This window comes from Acanthaster planci, linkage group LG09 (genome assembly GCF_054643075.1).
Source record: "Acanthaster planci isolate LZ-2023a linkage group LG09, COTS_SCS, whole genome shotgun sequence".
In the NCBI taxonomy this organism is placed as follows: Eukaryota; Metazoa; Echinodermata; class Asteroidea; order Valvatida; family Acanthasteridae; genus Acanthaster; species Acanthaster planci.
Window position 1 is genome coordinate 5,800,678 of NC_141785.1, and position 18,829 is coordinate 5,819,506.

The 18,829-nt window shown below is 40.0% G+C and overlaps 1 protein-coding gene across 1 annotated transcript; it reads left to right on the forward strand.

The window, feature by feature from the left end:
* The first annotated feature begins 140 nt into the window (after window positions 1-140).
* LOC147798047 (clathrin heavy chain 2-like) lies at window positions 141-18,654 on the forward strand. Its single transcript, XM_087140644.1, has 8 exons — window positions 141-343; window positions 15,039-15,258; window positions 15,749-15,904; window positions 16,252-16,382; window positions 16,530-16,703; window positions 17,221-17,334; window positions 17,506-17,679; window positions 18,234-18,654. The coding sequence occupies exons 1-8, from the start codon at window positions 293-295 to the stop codon at window positions 18,339-18,341; spliced, it is 1,128 nt and encodes a 375-aa protein (XP_086996770.1). The 5' UTR covers window positions 141-292; the 3' UTR covers window positions 18,342-18,654.
* The last annotated feature ends 175 nt before the right edge of the window (window positions 18,655-18,829 follow it).

The following is an 18,829-nucleotide window of genomic DNA, read 5'->3' on the forward strand; positions in this document are numbered from 1 at the left end:
TATTTGAATAACTTTTTTGAACGTAATACTGAGGGAAATTTCTTCCATATTAATGAATCCAAGGGAGAAATGGATCCAGTTTTCCTCTGGAAAAGTATCAGCACAATACAACGCATGCACGCTGCACTGGTACAGTGCATAGCGCGTCACTACCCGAGCTGCATGCGCTGCAAACTTGCACTTTCGGGAATTGAATTAATTGGGAACTTCCCGATTTCTTCAGTTTTGCGTCGAGTCACCAGCTCCACACGACGCATAATGATAACGTAAGCTTGCTAGAGAGCCTCGCAGAATGGACGAGCGGACAGAAAGTCCCATCATTAGCGTGCAACATATTTTCCAGGTAAGATTTTCTCAAGTCCGTCCAATCATCAGTTCAGTGTGTTCGAGTGTGCAGTACATTTACTGTACATGTACACTGTACGTCTGCAGACCGGTCTAGTCTCCATAGGCAGGCCTGACGACTGTCATAGTGTATTGTTTGCTTAGCTATGCAGCGCGTGCAAAGCTAGCTTGTTCATGAGGGCTCTCAAATTACATGAAATCATCCATGTATTTGTGTGTTTCCTACATCTAACCCAAATCAAAATTCAACTCCTTTGGAAGTTTCTTAGTGAGTATAGGTTTGCTTAATTATTTTATGAATGAAATACGTGCCTTTTTGGTCTTTTCAATTTCATTTATTATTTCTCCGGGGATACTGACACAGTCCAAACCAAATGAAACAACAGACTTGCACAACATTTGCTAACAGCCCTGAAGGATATTTACCGAAAACTTTAAAACCGAATTCAATCACTGTCAAGCATGTCAAGAGGGTCTCCTAACATGCCTAAAATGTCAAATACAAATCACATACCAACTGTCCATGATTTAGGCCTATACAGACAAAACTCAAAATTCATAAAATCAGCTTTTCAGCTGCATGGCAAGGATACATGTATAATCAACTTGGCTGGTTAGTTTGGGCAAGATTGCACCAGGGTTTGTTGAAAAGTAACCCTAAACCTTCCCCAACCACACAGAATTAAACAATAATAAAGTGTTTAATTCTGTGGGGATAGGTCTGGTAGGCCCAGACAGCTGGCTTTTCTATTGGGTTTGGCATACCTCAGAAAAACTAAGTCCAGCAGCCTCTGTGAACAAACCCCTTCGCGTGAATGGGGAAGGTTAGGGCCAGCAACCCTTGAGCCATTAGGGTTGAAGACTGAGAAATACTTGTATGAAAAAATGTTGTGTGGCTTATACAGTTGTATTGATTATATTTACAAACGTAAAAAATGACAATAAAAATACTGGACAAAATCACTTTACTTGAGGTGGGTAATTAAAAGTAACATGTAGTACATGAATTATTGATAATTTACAATTCAAATGCTGATATCCATGGATGAGCTTTATACAAGTGTTAAACATTAAAGAAACTTTGTTTTAGCTTCAATGATTAATTAGCTATGAGCGTGAGAAATGAATGTGACGGACGTTGCACGTTATGATAGAGCTTTTTGACCTTCGGTACATGTATGTAAGTAAAACTCTGTGAAAATGCTGCCTCCAGCTTTTTATACCAACTGCATGTTGCAGTTGGTCCGAATCCATTCTATCTAGGCATGAATTGAAAGTTCGAAAAAAGTACCCCCCGTATAGTCCAATTTTGTTAAAGCTGTTACGGACGTTAAACTTTGTTTCGGACATTACATGTACCGGTATAGAAATAAACATGTCAAGAAAACAACTTTAAGAATTATTTATTAATTATAATTTTCGATACAGTATTGCCATGATATCCCCTCAGATTCAATATTAAATTAACCCTAACACTCCTCAGTCCTCCAACAGGTGAAGGATTTAGGAGTGTTAGGGTTAAGGTATACCCCTAACCAGTAAGAGTGGACTAAAAATTGTACAATCGAGTTAACATTTTGGCAGTCATGTCACAGTTAGTGTGGAATTGTCCACATGCGCAAGATTCCCTTACAGTTATTCAGAGAAAAAAGCTTTTTGAATGTCAGTACAATGAATCATCAATTATGCCTGACCTTTACCCCCATTATCAGGTCTTTAACCTTTATTCATGGCCTTGTTCAAGTAGACTCATAATGTCAGCGGTTCCTGTTTGCCAATCTCCTGTGCAGTCAGAGGCTAAGATTGAAAGTGCAGATAATCTCGCTTTGATTTAATTTGTGCCGACATGCCAGTGAAAAGGCTTCAACTGCGGTTTACTTCACAGACTAAGTTCAGCATTACATGCGTCTTTGCACAGTTCCCGCTGAAATTGACCAAGGACAGTTAATTTCAACGTAGATGACCTGATTATAATGTAAAATAAGAGCAGAAAATGCACGTGTACCAGTACATGCATGGAGGCTCTATGTGCATGTACAAGAAAAGAAATTAATATTGAAGAGATGCGTATAATGCCTTATATCGTGATTGCACATACGTGTACAGTGACTAATACATGTATGATGCAGGTCAGATACCGTACTGCTCATTATACCATACGATACTGTAAGACATGTACATGTACATAGCCATTCTAGTGTGGTTTCTGAATGCAATCATCCACACTCTACGGTACATTCATTTTGCAGAATTTGAGATGTACAATGTATGAGCGATTAAAGAAGTGCGTTTGTGTTACCATCAGAAAGAAATGAAGAGTACATACTGGCATACAGAGTCATTTGATATGCGTTCATTTGTGGTGGGCATTGTTAACTCTAAGCCAATGCACAGGTACATGGTACATACATGTCTGTGAGTATTTTTGTGTCTGCAAAGTTTCAGTTTTCATTTCACACACCATGAACGTGTCAGTCCAGTGCCATGAAGGTTCTGTACAAGGAAATAAGTTTTGAAACAAAGTTTCTGACACTTGATGTTGGTGACTCAAAAAGAAAATCTTTCCAGTTGAAATTGCGGAAACAAGTAATAGTGCTGACTGGTTAAAAGAAAAAGAGATGCTGTTTGCTTGAGATGCTGTATGCTTGACATGCTGTTTGCTTGAGATGCTGTATGCTTGAGATGCTGTATGCTTGACATGCTGTATGCTTAAGATGCTGTATGCTTGACATGCTGTATGCTTAAGATGCTGTATGCTTGACATGCTGTATGCTTAAGATGCTGTATGCTTGACATGCTGTATGCTTAAGATGCTGTATGCTTGACATGCTGTATGCTTAAGATGCTGTATGCTTGAGATGCTGTTTGCTTAAGATGCTGTTTGCTTGACATGCTGTATGCTTAAGATGCTGTATGCTTGACATGCTGTATGCTTAAGATGCTGTATGCTTGACATGCTGTTTGCTTGACATGCTGTTTGCTTGACATGCTGTATGCTTGACATGCTGTATGCTTGACATGCTGTTTGCTTGACATGCTGTATGCTTAAGATGCTGTATGCTTGACATGCTGTATGCTTAAGATGCTGTATGCTTGACATGCTGTATGCTTAAGATGCTGTATGCTTGACATGCTGTATGCTTAAGATGCTGTATGCTTGAGATGCTGTATGCTTAAGATGCTGTATGCTTGAGATGCTGTATGCTTGACATGCTGTATGCTTAAGATGCTGTATGCTTGAGATGCTGATCAGATTATGTGGGAAGCCTTTATTCTTTTTCTTGGAAGCAGATTACTCATTTTCCAAGTTTGGTGTAAAACAGTCTCCCAGGCAAAATGCCATTCAAGATGGTTTCTCACCTGCAGAACTATCATCAGATTTTACTCTTTAAAAATAACAAATTTGGTTGCATGAGAACGCTCCCAGCATCTGCCCACTCACCAGTGAAACTTTGGCTCAACGTTGCGGAATTACACAATGTTATTTGCGTCATTGGTCATGCCTCCCAAATTCAAGAAATAAGTCTACATATCCAGAATAAGACAACAATTACATGTACATGTATCACAACTGTTTAAACAGGTGTACAGTCAGTTTTAGTTGAAATGGATTGTTTCAAATGAAGTATTTGAATAGATAATCCAACAGTTGTGCATGATTGCCAACAGACTTGAAACTGCAGTACTCAGACACTGATCCTTTGTGGTTTTGTGGCCAAATTCTCTTTTAGTTTAACATAGAATGTTACCATGGTAACTGCACAGTGTTGGGTCTCTTCAGGCTCAGCAAGTTTCTTATTAACAGGAAAACAGTCGCCGTGCCATTTACAGTTCAAATAACCAAGGGCCATTAGTGTGAACACAACCTCATTTTGTTAGCCAATTCCCGCTGTCAGTTTTACGATGATCGTCTGGAATTTTAATTTTGCCGCTTGATAGGAAGGCTTTTTGGGGTTGCCGTGACAATGCCAGTGCGGGAGGCAATGTCCAGGACATTTCAGTCCTGAGCTACATATGCCAGGCAGATATTTGATTAAATGCAGTAAGCATGATAAGTAGGAATGGTGAAATTCCAATCAGGTGTGTACAGATTGTTCTTCCGACATGTATCAACTGAGGCCTGCCCACATACATGTACCGATAGCCCCTTCCTCCATCCCCAGCCCTGAGGCACGTCAGTCTGTAGCCAAGAAATGCAATTGACTTCATTACAGTACTCCAGCGCACTGCGATGTATGCACACATCCATTTACAGATGTAGAAATATACAAAAACCTGAACATGGGAAGTAATTTGGTCTTATCCGATAATCTAACCTTCTCATTTTCTGCAGAATATACATGTATATAATACAAAACTGCTGCAAACTGCTTGCTGATTAGTGACCTAAAATACAAATCACAAAATGTGGAGGGCCTGACGTTTCGATCGTAGTACATGTAGCATACCGGTAGGCAGAGAAAGATTCTGCTAGGATCGAAACGTCAAGCCCTCCTTATTTTGGAATTTCTGCAGACCTTCGTTGGACCAGGTAGGCACAAACAATAAGACCGTCGTTTGTTCCAGCTGCCTACATGCACAGATTCTGTGCGCTTGACTACAAGTTTCTCATTGATGAAACAGTACACTTCATTTGTCACTTGTATTTCACCTGTGCAGGTTGTTGAATTGTAACATGGACCTTGTACCTACTTGGGAATGCATTTTGAATGGATTTAAGGCCTGCTCGTGCGGCCTCGCTATTGTAGCAACCTGAGATTTATATTAACCCTAACTGCCAAGGCTCTTTTGGCTAGGATGCACCCTCAATCCTTCAAAATTGTCAAACTGCCCCCATGAAAAAATTGTGTACACCCTCAGCCCTGCAAAATCCTCTGATATTTCTTGAATATGTTCTGTAGGAAGGGGTGCCTACTGCCTCAAGCCTTCAAAATCTTTGAGCAATTTCTCTCATTAATGATTATGTTAAGGCAGTGTGAATGGTGTCCTGGAGCGTTGTGGATGATTTCACATAATGTGGGCATAAATTTATGCATTGCTGACCATAAACAACACAACGTCTAACCCGTGCCCGCAACCTTGAGACAATGCATCCTTTTACAATCAGCAATGCTGTTTTTTCATGCAGCAGGGGTCGAAATTAACCTTTTTTTTCCTGGTAGCCAGCAGGACCGGACCAGTACTAAATTTTCACTGGTCCTGCTGAAAGTTTGATGGTCCCATACCAAAACCGCTAATGCAGCCGCTTGAGCAATCCTTGTTAGGGCACAGGCCAGGCCACCATGATTTTTTTTTTTTTAGTTTGCCCCATCAGGCAGGTCATGCCCTAAAATTATATTTTTTTTTCAAAAATTGTAATATAAGTAGAGAGACATAAAAACAAGCATTGTAATGTGAGAAAAGGTTATTGAACGATGTTTGTGAAGACAGAAAAGACATCAGATTTCAACTGGCCCATCGGACCACCAGTTTAATTAGATCAGCTAGTCCGCCTCAGGCCAGCGGACCAGTGTTAAGTGCGACCCCTGTACTGCCTCAATCCTTTAAAATTCCGGCTCCAAACCACACAGAGGATTTTGAAAGATTGAGGATGGTTAGCGTTAATTAAAATAGGTAGAGAAATTTGCCAAGGTTATGTACATGTAAGGTACCTACACATGTAAAAACAACAGTTTAGAATAAACTAGAATTTCTTGCCTTGCCTACCTACATGTAAGTACATGTACAGTGTAGGTATTCTGTGCCACATCTAGCTTTTAAATGTACATGTACTAGTAGATATTCTGTGCCAAATCTAGCTTTTAAATGTACATGTAGGTACATGTATTCTGTGTCAAATCTAGCTTTTAAATGTACATGTACTAGTAGATATTCTGTGCCAAACCTGGCTTTTAAATATATATGTGTTAGTAGGTATTCTGTGTCAAATCTGGCTTTTAAATGTATATGTGTTAGTAGGTATTCTGTGTCAAATCTGGCTTTTAAATGTCCATGTACTAGTAGGTATTCTGTGCCACATCTACATGTAGCTTTTAAATGTCCATGTACAAGTACATGTAGGTATTCTGTGCCACATCTAGCTTGTAAATGTAAATGTACAAGTAGGTATTCTGTGCCACATCTAGCTTGTAAATGTCCATGTTCAAGTAGGTATTCTGTGCCACATGTAGCTTTTAATTGTATATGTACAAGTAGGTATTCTGTGCCACATCTAGCTTTTAATTGTCCATGTACAAGTAGGTATTCTGTGCCACATCTAGCTTTTAATTGTCCATGTACAAGTAGGTATTCTGTGCCACATCTAGCTTTTAAATGTCCATGTACTAGTAGATATTCTGTGCCACATCTAGCTTTTAAATGTCCATGTACAAGTCGGTATTCTGTGCCACGTCTAGCTTTTAATTGTCCATGTACAAGTAGGTATTCTGTGCCACATCTAGCTTTTAATTGTCCATGTACAAGTAGGTATTCTGTGCCACATCTAGCTTTTAATTGTCCATGTACAAGTAGGTATTCTGTGCCACATCTAGCTTTTAAATGTCCATGTACAAGTCGGTATTCTGTGCCACATCTAGCTTTGAATTGTCCATGTACAAGTAGGTATTCTGTGCCACATCTAGCTTTTAATTGTCCATGTACTATTAGGTATTCTGTGCCACATCTAGCTTTTAATTGTCCATGTACAAGTGCATGTAGGTATTCTGTGCCACATCTACATGTAGCTTTTAAATGTACATGTACAAGTAGGTATTCTGTGCCACATCTAGCTTGTAATTGTCCATGTACAAGTACATGTACATGTAGGTGTTCTGTGCCACATCTAGCTTTTAAATGTACATGTACAAGTAGGTATTCTGTGCCACATCTAGCTTTTAAATGTACATGTACATGTACAAGTAGGTATTCTGTGCCACATCTAGCTTTTAAATGTACAATTTGTCTCCTGTCATGATTGACAATATTCCCATCCAAAGGGTCTCATCTGCCAAATTTCTAGGGGTTGTTGTCGATTATAATCTTTCTTGGTCTGAGCATATCTCCTCTATTACAAAAATTATTTTTCGTAATACTAGTGTCCTTTTCTAAGCTTCGTCACTTTCTTAACTCTTTCTCTTTGGTCTTATTATATAACACACTTATTCTTCCGTATCTCTCCTACTGCAATATCGTCAGGGCGAATTCAAGTAGTCACAAATTGCATTCTTTATTTGTCTCTCAAAAACGTGCCATTAGAATATGCACTCTCTCACACCCTCGTGCTCACAGTGCACCCTTGTTTGCACAACTTCGCATCCTTACTGTCTTTGACATACATAAACTTCAAACTGGTATCTTCATGTGCAAATTCTATCGTAACCTCCTCCCTTCCACTTTTGCCTCTTACTTTAGATCTATTGAAACTGTTCACAGCTATTCTACTAGATCCCGGTGTAATCTTTATATTCCTTTCACTCGTACCTCTTATTCAATGCACACACTTCGCTTTTTATGGAGCCCGACTTTGGAACACCATCGACAATCAAATTAAAGGTCAATCTTCTGTGGGTTGTTTCAAAACTTCGTATAAAAGAGCCCTCCTATCCCATTACACGGCACAGCTTGCTCTTTAATTGTCTTATTTGTATTTATTTTATTATGTTACTTTGTGGATTATCATTGCCTTCTTTGGATTTCAAATGAGCTGATCAGATTTTCGTCCATTAATTATTGTTTTGTCTTGTCTTTTGTCTTGTCTGTTCGTCATCTGTCTGCCATGTCTGTCTTGTTTCTGTCCTGTCTGCCATGCCTATCTTGTTTTGTCTTGTCTGCCATGTCTGTCTTGTTTTTGTTCAGTCTGTCATGTCTGTCCAAAGGCTGTTCCCCATAAGCCCTGGCTTCCCTAAACAGCCTCCATACTCATTAATTCTGTGATGCTTCTGCTATTGTTTTCTCTTTTGTAAGTTGTTTTTTTCATTACTCTGATTTCTTTGACAAATTTTTTTATTAATCAATCATGTACAGTGTTATACAATGATATTACGGATTTCATGACTTTCCTGTGCTTTATCTTGCTCCAGTAACAGTCTGGAAATAAATGTGAATTGAATTGAATACATGTACTAGTAGGATTTCTGTGCCACATCTACATTAGCTTTTAAATGTCCATGTACTAGTAGGTATTCTGTGCCACATCTAGCTTTTAAATGTAAATGTACCGGTACTAGTTGGTCATTATCATGAGTTCATAAATCCTGACATTTTGATGGCATTGTGACATACCATACTCTAATTTGTCCTTGGAGAGGATTCACATTTTGATCTATTGTACTGCCTCATACCTAAGACAAACAGTGTTAATATGCTGTAAATTGATTTGCGCAACTATCAAAGAAACCGGAGATTAACTATTCATAATGTTGAATCAACCTAGGGGCTTCCAGTGCTGAAACCTTGGGGGGGGGACAGGGTCGGAAGGGGGTTATTGATGGGCTTATCAAGTTCCTGCATGGATACGTACATTATGAATGATGTGAAATTCACAGCAATGACAAGGATCAGGAAAGCGGCGTCAATAATTGTGCACGCTGCCGTACAGCCGCAGTTGGGAGTCCGATAATCCAAACACGGGAGAAGGTACTCACGACACACTTGGTAGTATCTTCACAGGTGGGCAGGCAGTTGACGTTCAGGGAGTGTACTGTACATGTACATGTAGCCCTAATTTGACTCAATTCAATACCCCCCTCCCCTTGGCATTACTGTTCAGAGGAAACGGCGTGAGGGTTCAGGAATTGCAAATTGTCAGGAGAATATCTGATGTATAAAGCTTACTATCGGTTGATGTTGAATTGTCAAAACAGGGTTTTTAAACAGTTCAGACTCTAAGCAGAGTCCTTGGCCTCTTTGTTACATGTAGGCCTACCGGTATAGCGTATGAAGTACATGTGCAGATATCGTCGTCTTTTTATTGTTCAGCACAAGACATGATGATGATAATTGCAATCTTTGGTATTTACGATGTTCATTGTACCGTGTAAGCCCTAACTGACCTGAATACTACAAAGTACTACTTCGTCATTGAATGCAGTATTCAGCGCTGTCGCTTGTAAGAGGACAGCACCTTTTTGTTCTCTGAAGCCATAAAATACGATATAGATCAGACAATGTGCCATACAGGACTGAGGCACTAAGAATGCCTGACTTTATGGAGGAGAAGTAGTCCATGTGATTTGTAGGGCTGGGTCCTTCAGGCTCAGACTACTACTTGGTATTTTGTAGTACTGAGTACTGTAAGCCAAACGATTGGTGTGATAGGGATGTTTGAAACGCTTTCCATTAACATCTACATATATGTCAGTATTTAGGCTTATTTAAATTATGCTAGTTGTCAGGGCTTGCCCTTTATTTTTTCTGACAGTAGCCCGCCGGGCTAGTGAATTGTGATTTTCACTAGCCCGTAGAGATTTTTACTAGTCCATGAAATGTGTGGAAAAAACATAACAAAGCAGGTTTTTGACTTCAGAAGGTTGTTGACTGTTGTTCATGGTTGGCTAGAAATCACTTTCGCTGGTAGTGGAGTTGGGATATTCTTCCTCCACACTATCACATCATTAGTCTTGGTCCGACAAGACGTTTCTATCAACCGCTATTACATTGGGTGATAGCGGTTCGTGGGAAGACTGGTTCCCGTTCCCTACTCACTCACCAGGCATGATTATCCAATGAGGGGCTTGCGATCAGTGGTACAACGAAGTCACTTAAGAACCAGATTGCACCAGTTTATGGACGCAGTATCGATTTTTGGTATCTGGTTCCCAGTACGAATTGTATGTTAATTATATTGGTCATGAACATGTACCGGGGTCACTGACTACTGTACTGGAGAAACTATCGTTGATGCTACATGTAGGTACTAGGTACAATGTACATGGACATTGTCCCAGCACACAATACGGGATTCAAGGTGCGAATGTGTACATATTTTAACTAGCCTGCCCGGCAAGTTGGGAAGGGGTTTTTACTAGCCCACAGCCGTTTTTACTAGCCATTGTACGGTCCAGCTAACGTTAAGGTCAAGCCCTGGTTGTAATGCAGTTCAGCACAGTGGACAGGAACTATTTATGTATAGGGCCTACAGAGCACATGTTCAAATAGGTGTCAAATATGTGTTAAGTGTTAACATTCATTTATTCATTCATAGATTGCACCTGTTGTCATGAAGAGCAGGTTTTAAGATTGCTTTAAATAGAATTGCAAGCAGACTATTCACCACATGCACGAGGGTGTGAAATAAATTGTGTATGCTCATTATTTGTATTATTTACTCTGGAACTGCATACCTGCACACCATGGAGTTTCCAGGTCATTTACAGCACTTTCTTGTTTTAGATCATCATGACAAATATCCCATTCATAACTTGACACACTGTACGTGTCCATGTCCGGTGTCACCCGACTGCTTGAGGATGTTTGTGAGGACTCTTTCAGAATCAATTTGCAAGTGTTGGATCATTCTGCCTCAAGCTAGTGGCACATGCTCCATGTGATGAAATATGTATACTGACTGGGCTTCAAATATGTATACTGACTGGGCTTCAAATATGCATACTGACTGGGCTTCAAATATGCATACTGACTGGGCTTCAAATATGCATACTGACTGGGCTTCAAATATGTATACTGACTGGGCTTCAAATATGTATACTGACTGGGCTTCAAATATGTATACTGACTGGGCTTCAAATATGTATACTGACTGGGCTTCAAATATGCATACTGACTGGGCTTCAAATATGCATACTGACTGGGCTTCAAATATGCATACTGACTGGGCTTCAAATATGTATACTAACTGGGCTTCAAATATGCATACTGACTGGGCTTCAAATATGTATACTGACTGGGCTTCAAGTATGTACATGTATACTGACTGGGCTTCATAATGCTGTGTGTAAATCTTCAAAAAAAAGGTGAAAACCACTCTAAATTTTGATGGTCTCTTGGCTTTGGGAGCAAATGACCCTTTCCGAACGATGTGATGGGTTGAGTTTGTGGATTAATGGCTGTATTATGAACAACTCCTTTTAATAGTACGCAGAATTTTGCCCCACAAAATTGAAAGCCAGAAAAATTATTTTCAGATATTAGAAGTGCACAGAAGCCTTGCCAAAGCAAAGAAAATCTCCCAACATGCCAGGCTGACTGAATTTAACCACCCACATCAACGCAAATGACTTTCCCTTGAAGCATCAAAGGAATGCGGTTTTAAATCATGTTTCCCCTGTTGATATAATGCAGAGGATATTGCATTTGCAGTTGACAAAATTGTACCCTGGTCGGGGCTGGAGTGATTTAGTGCAGGCAGGGGGAAGTCTAGTTGAATTGGGAGTTGGGACCGACCATAAATAACTCCATCTAATGGCTCAGGCTGTTGTACATGTCTGCCTATGGATCTGCATGGCAATGCTCAGCAGGGCGTTGTTTAACAGCAATGTGTGAAATGCCATCCAAGTACAAGTGTTGGTCCCAGTGGGATGCCTAACCGCTGACTGACAGCAGCCTCATCTTGAATCCCCAAGGATCCTGATTAGGATCAAGTTTGATGATGATGTAGTTTGTCCCCTCTCAGTACTGATCAACTCTGATTTAAATTGCCGAACCACAGTTTTGTACTCTGTTTATGCTTCCCTTTATATAGTCACAGTGCCTGGTTTGTTTTATTTGCAATTAGAGTTTTCCATATCTTGTTTTTGAAAGAGGTTCCATGGATATACCGGGTACAATGTGCATTGTACTATCAAAATAAACATAAAATGTGCATGTAGGACATCTTTTCTCGTATAGTGCACAGAACTCAATGAAAACTAGACTTTAAATACAGATATTTTTGTTATGTACAGTGCAGGTACATGTATGTTTGATAATAGATTCAAGTCCATACTTCGAACAAACGTTGCCTTCTGCAAAAAAAAAATAATTGGTCAGAGCTCTGAAGGAAAGACATTAGAGCACAAGGAATCAAGTTGCTTGCCAAAAGCCACTTGTAATCCTGTAATCGGTTGAAGAAATATTTTGGTTTCACTCAAGTGTTTTGATTTCATGTTGTCATTTTTAACACATTCTAACCCTTGGGAAACAGAGAAGCAAGGAAAGTGGGGTCATATTTTTTTCCAATTGTTTAGACACTTTACTTTTTGTGAGGACTTACTTCCCTGTGCTCAGTTTCGGCAGAGGAGAAAAAGTGACAGGATGTTTTTCAAAAGGGATAAGAATCTTTTTTCAAACTGATTAACAAACACCTAATTGCTTCATCGTGTTTGTTAGGAAGACTCATACTGAAAGTCTTTGAATGTCAGATATTTTCATTTTTTAAAGTGAGAAAAGCCTTTGTACCGTATTGCAAATTAATGATTGTCTCTTGTCCATGCTGTGGCCTTTTTTTTCTGACCACACATTGCTCTCTTTCGGTATCTTGTACTCATGATCCACATCCACTGATGTCATAGAATAAACATTTGTTTTGACTGAAAATCCAACAGACTAAAAAGATTTATTTTAAAGATTAAGTTTCCATGGTTGTACTAGTAGTGTTGAATTGTTACAGTGTAGAAGCTGGAAAGGTAATTATCCTTGTAATCTTGAGTAATAGACTTGGCAGTCACCCTTCATGGATATAAATGGCAAAGGTTATTTTGGGGGCCAAATGGCAAAGGTTATTTTGGGGGCCAAATGGCAAAGGTTATTTTGGGGGCCGGGGTGTTTGTCATTGTTGCAGATGTAGAATTGTAAATGTGACTTAAAAAAGTGCAGACATCTGTGAAACAGATATTAAAAGAGTAGAAGGTTTTGGCAAACACCTGCTGTTTCCATGTAAACAGGGCTTTTTCAAGGTATTGGTTTGATTGCGGATTCAGACCGATGTTTCTCATTATGTGAATTGACATAAACAGGAGTCCTTGTTGACTGTGCGTGCATAATGCACATGGACAGCCCTAAATGCCTTCCCAGTCAGATTTGCTTCATAAACAGTTTTTTAGAGTGCATATTAGTGGGCCATAAACCTGACCAGAGTCCAGCATCTTTGTCTTTTGTCTGGCAGTTGTTAATTTGTGTTTACAAGCCTACAAGGGACATGTTAACATTTACAGTACCGGTAGCTTCTGCAGAATGGTTGATCACGAAGGTTTCTTTTCAAGCAAAGTTCACATACCTCAACAGTTACGGGTGCACCACTACAAATAAATTCCCATAGACAGCAGTGATAAATCCCCATACTTCACAAATATTTTAAAAATACTCACAACTCTCACAGGTGTTCAGGCTGCACAGAAAATTGATGTTCCACATGTCCTCTTTCATTTTCCTTTCAATTTTGGGGGGGGGGGGTTGACCAATGAATTTTTGAGAAATTTTCACCAGAAGCAGACCACCCCTAAAATGCAGAAAATGTCCCTGTCCAGAAAAGTAGCCTTTTTGAAAAACCCTCCCTCGGCAAAATGGCTCAAATAGTGCTGCTTTCAAACCCGATTGCATCCAAATTGCTCAGAATTGGAAGCCCTGAGTCCGGCCCACAGGTCCAGTCTCATATTTCTTGAATTCCTCAGTTCCATGGCTCTCAGGACCCTCTAATATAGAATATTTTGAGTGTATAACTTTTATTAATGATCTCGGTGGACATATTTCTGTCCTAATTACAAGGGTGCACCCTTTATCACATGTTGCACATGTGAGATAAGAAGGTCTTGTGCCCCACCCACCTCCTCCCCGTGAGAGCCACGTTAACCTGTGCAATATGTACAATATTCTACATGGATGTGGTACATCATCATGATCAGGATTAGAGTAAGATTATTAGGGCTTAGTCAATTTGTATAAATCACTGTTATTCGAATATTTGAATTTCAGTTCACAATCAGATATCCGAATATTGGGTCATACTGACTGGCAGGTTGTTGATAAACAAATCATATACAAAATCAGTTGCTACAATGCAAATGATTTACTTTGTGAATCATTCTAAGTTTTCTGTTGTTTTTCATTTGAATCTGCTTGAAACAAGCTTTCATAGTGCAATATTTGTAATTATAACAAAAATAAAATTCTCCCTTTTCATGAATTTGTGCATTGGAATATTCAAATTTGGAATACAATTTCACATGTTCAATAATAAATGGGATAGTCAGACCAGCCCTAAAGATTATGTGCATATTCTGCAATGTGACATGTACAAGTTCAGCTTTCCCCTTTTCCTTAAATCTTCCCAAAATGGGAATGAACTGAAGAGTACATTTTTGTACGGGTTTCTTCTCCTTGTTGCAGTGTGTACATGTACATCATGCCCTGTAAGGGGTGAGACTCTGTACATTTCTGATGCGTCAAACACATGTTCAGCTCCCAGTGGCTGGGTGGTGTTTACCATCCCCCAGAGCTCATACAGAGACCGCAGAAACAGATGCCCCTAGTCTCCTTGGCCTTTCTGCTCTCTTGAAGTGATCCCTTCCATAATTGGATCTGTCTAATAGAGTTCTCCTTGACCAAGGAAATTTCCTGCAACCTTCACGTGCAAAGTTTCAGGGTTGCCAGATACATTGTAACATTTACTGAATTTCATAACATCAGTGCCGTCATAAGAATTTCTTGAGTTATTATTACAGATGGTAAAAATCAGATCTGTATGATTTGATGTTTTGTTTGTTGACATTTTGGGGGCACAGCTTTCCCATTACGGCGTAAAGCAGGAACATGTGACTTTCCCTCGAGTCACCATGTCATCCCATCGCTGGATCTGCTGTCGTCACATCAGCCGCAAACGCAAGAAGGTGGATTGCATCACGGCAATCAACTTGACTCGCAAGACACCCCGCTCACTGACGTGGCCTTGTGTGGCCGACTCGGCTATGATGAACCCTAGAAAACCCTGGCTGGCCCTCAAAGGTGAGCCATCAAGATATGAATATTTCTTTGTAAAATAGTATTTGATGTTACTTTCATGTAAATTTGCCTTGGAATTATGCAGTCATGAATCCATCAATATACTGCATAACAAAGAATTGCAAATTTAGCGGACTGTTTGGTTTGATTTTAGTCCAGGTCAGTAAAATATTCTACACGTGAGGCTTGTGTCTTGTCCTGTTTGGCCTGAATGGATTCTTTTAAATGAGAAAAGTAAATAAACATTATCTACATATACACGTATCTCATGAGCCGTATGTGATATGCAGTTCTTCGGATGGGTACATATGACTGCAACTACACACATCATTGGTCGTGGGCTTGCGCCGATACACATCATTGCCCATTCTAAACATGAACATCTGACATTCACTTGGAATTTTTCCAGCAGCCGTTCAACTCAAACAAACTCAGCCTGCTTATTTGTGTAAGATCCCATGATAGTGGTCTGTTTATTTGATCTGTTCTTTAGTGGGACGGCACTTCCAAGTATTCAACATTGTGGCCGAGAAGCAGCTTCATCGCTGTACCACCAAAGACGACGTGCAATATTGGACGTGGATCAGCGATGACATCATCAGTATGGTGGGATCCAAGGCTGTATACCATTGGGACCTCTCTCCACCTGGTCAGTTTGTTATCGTTAATTGGGACTGTTTGATGTAAAAACCACAGTGTCTATGCCTCAATACGCCTATGTGATGATAGACTACCACTTGAGCAGAGTTAGAAGTAGACTGGAAACCTGATGTCATGCATGCATTTGAGGATCAGTATTTGCCTAACACCTGCTGAGATTTGATTGGTTACTATATCTTGTTTTGATTAGTTTTTCCTATTGTCAGCCATTTTGTGGCTTTTGCTCAGTTTTTGCCATTAGCTCATTATGAAGCATAGCCGTAGCCATGGGCAGCAATGCCCGTTTCAGACATGGCTGTTAATCTTGCTAAGTTTTGTGTGTTTGTTTCATTTCAGCTGATTTGGGTCCTCAGAAGATCTTTATTCGACACGGTCGACTCAGCTTCTGTCAAATAATCGGTTACAAAGCGGACCCCACGCAACGCTGGCTGGCGCTCGTCGGACTCTTCAGGGAATTTGATAATGAAGTGAGTTCCCAGCCATAATGATTCGTCTGGTACCTTTATCATTCTGTGTTGATTTTAGTATGAAGTGATGGTCATGTGATCGCTGCCAGACTAGATACACTGCCAGTTCGAAAAGAATCATTTCACTCTCAATTTCTTTTATCCTAGTCGGACAATTTGAGCTACGTATCAGGTCTCACCCAAATCTACTCAGTAGACAATAAGTACAGCCAGCCCATTGATGCTCAGGCCGTCTCGTTTGGGATGTACCGACGAAGCGAGAATATCTTGCCATCCAGCTTTCTCTGCCTTGCCAACAGGTCACCGGGTCAGCAAGGAAAGGTATTGGTTTGATTGCTAGTAGCTTGAGGGAACTTACTGCTCTGTCTTCTAAAAACCAAACCGGATTGTATTGCTCTGTCAAAATCACTACGTGTATTCTAACACACTTGTTAGATGTGCTGGTTTAATGTGCCGAAAAATCAGGATCGCAGTTTTCAAATGCTGAGCCACTTTAGCTTGAATGAAAGTGGTGGACCGGGCAATTTGCCCCCATGTGGTTCCCAGAATGCAACAGGATAAACACAGGATAGCATCACAAAAGCTGTGAAGCAATTTGATGCGGAGATGGTTTCTCAAATCAAGTTCTGTCTCAGCAAAAAAATTCTATAAAGGAAATATTCAACGCTCAGAAAAACCCTTCCTATAAAATGTTAATGCTTCGTAGTTGTCAAATGGTAGAGACATCCAAGTACAGAATGGAAAGTAAACATGAGTCCTACATGTTTCATTTCTTTTGAGAATTAAGCATCTTAGTTATTTCTGTGAAGTAACACTTTTATTCTGTATTCTGATATAGCTGCATGTAATTGAGCTCGGACCTCATAAGCCCGGTAATACCGCCCTCATCAGCTGTACAGAACAACTATTTTTTGATGAAGGGGACAGCCACGACTTCCCTGTTTCTATTCAGGTAAGACTTGACACAAATTGAGATGGACTTTTTGTGTTTGTGAGTCTTCTGTTGCTTTGTCTGTCAGTGTTCTCTCACTGTCTGATTAAGTCTGTCTGTCTCCCTGTATGCTTCCCAGTAGGAACATTTGTACCATTCACTCCTTGTTTTGCTTTGCTTCCCTAATTGCAGATTTGTTCAAATTATGGCCTGGTCTATGTTCTGACGAAGCACGGCCAAATCAAAGTGTGTGATATTGAAACGGGTACCCACCTCTCTAGTGCTAGCGTGTCGCCCCTGACTCTCTTCACGGGGGCACCAGACTGTGAAGGCAAGCGAGTGCTCACAGTGGACAGATCAGGAAAGGTCAGACTTGTAAAATTTGCTGAATAATTTGAAACTAGTTGATTCATGAAAGTGATTTGCTTCCTCTTTCACTTAGCCATCCTAAATCCAAATCGGAATTTGGTTTTATACAAAGTGTGATGAAACCCTTTGAGTCTGCTAATCTAAAGGATTTTTAAGGTGTTTATCAAATGTGACCCGTCATTTTGAATGAGGTTTAAGTAGGTGATTTAAATTCTGTGGACCTTACATTTTATGTGTTGTAAGTATCATTTTATCATTGGGATTGGTGTGGCTTAGAGTTCTGCCTGGTTTTATCTTCCAACCAGCTGCTTGTGTAGATGTACATGTATGTGGAATGCAGTTGAACATCACAGAGGGCCCAACAGTCACAAAATTGTTTGAAAAGACAAAGCTCACATCACAGAGGATTAGCTCGAAGGGTTAAAAGTATGTGCTGTCTGGATCTAACGGTTATTAAGGATTACAGACTTGGAGGATTAAGTCACAACTGCTTGCAAGCTGAAGCATTGTTTGAAATGATATCTTCTTTTTTTTCTCGTTTTCTCCTCCAGTTTTCTGCAGTTGGTGTTCGGGAACGTGCATTAATAGACTATACTAGGACTGAGCTGAAACGACCAGCCATTGCTAGGAGACTTGAGAAGAGTATGTTCCCAGAATGAACCAAACCATTCAGTTGTGGGACAATCGTTTATTGAGTTCTTATCGCAGATACCCAGAATGCTCATTTTTTTTGGTCGGTAGAAAAATTGACATGTGCCAACGTTTGCAAAATGCCATCACTTTGCCAATACAGATGTCTATTGATATGCTGGTTCCTCAAGTGATTGAAATTACAGTTTGCGTAAGTCTAGGAACCAGCCATCAGTGAGTACCAGGAAGATCTGATACATCCACAACTCATTCACTATCATTAGTCTCATTTTGAAGGATACACGTTATCTCACACATGCTTGTGCGGTAGTCGTGGTGAGATACCCACAATTACACCAATCCTAATTTGCCCAACAACTGAAAAATTTCACCACACCTTTTGTCACGGATGTAAAAGTCTCTCATCTTGCAATGTACTTGACATTGCTGGGGTCAAGGGTCATTACCAAGGATGCAATGTGAGGAGAAAACATCTGAGTTGCTGGAGTTTATATGC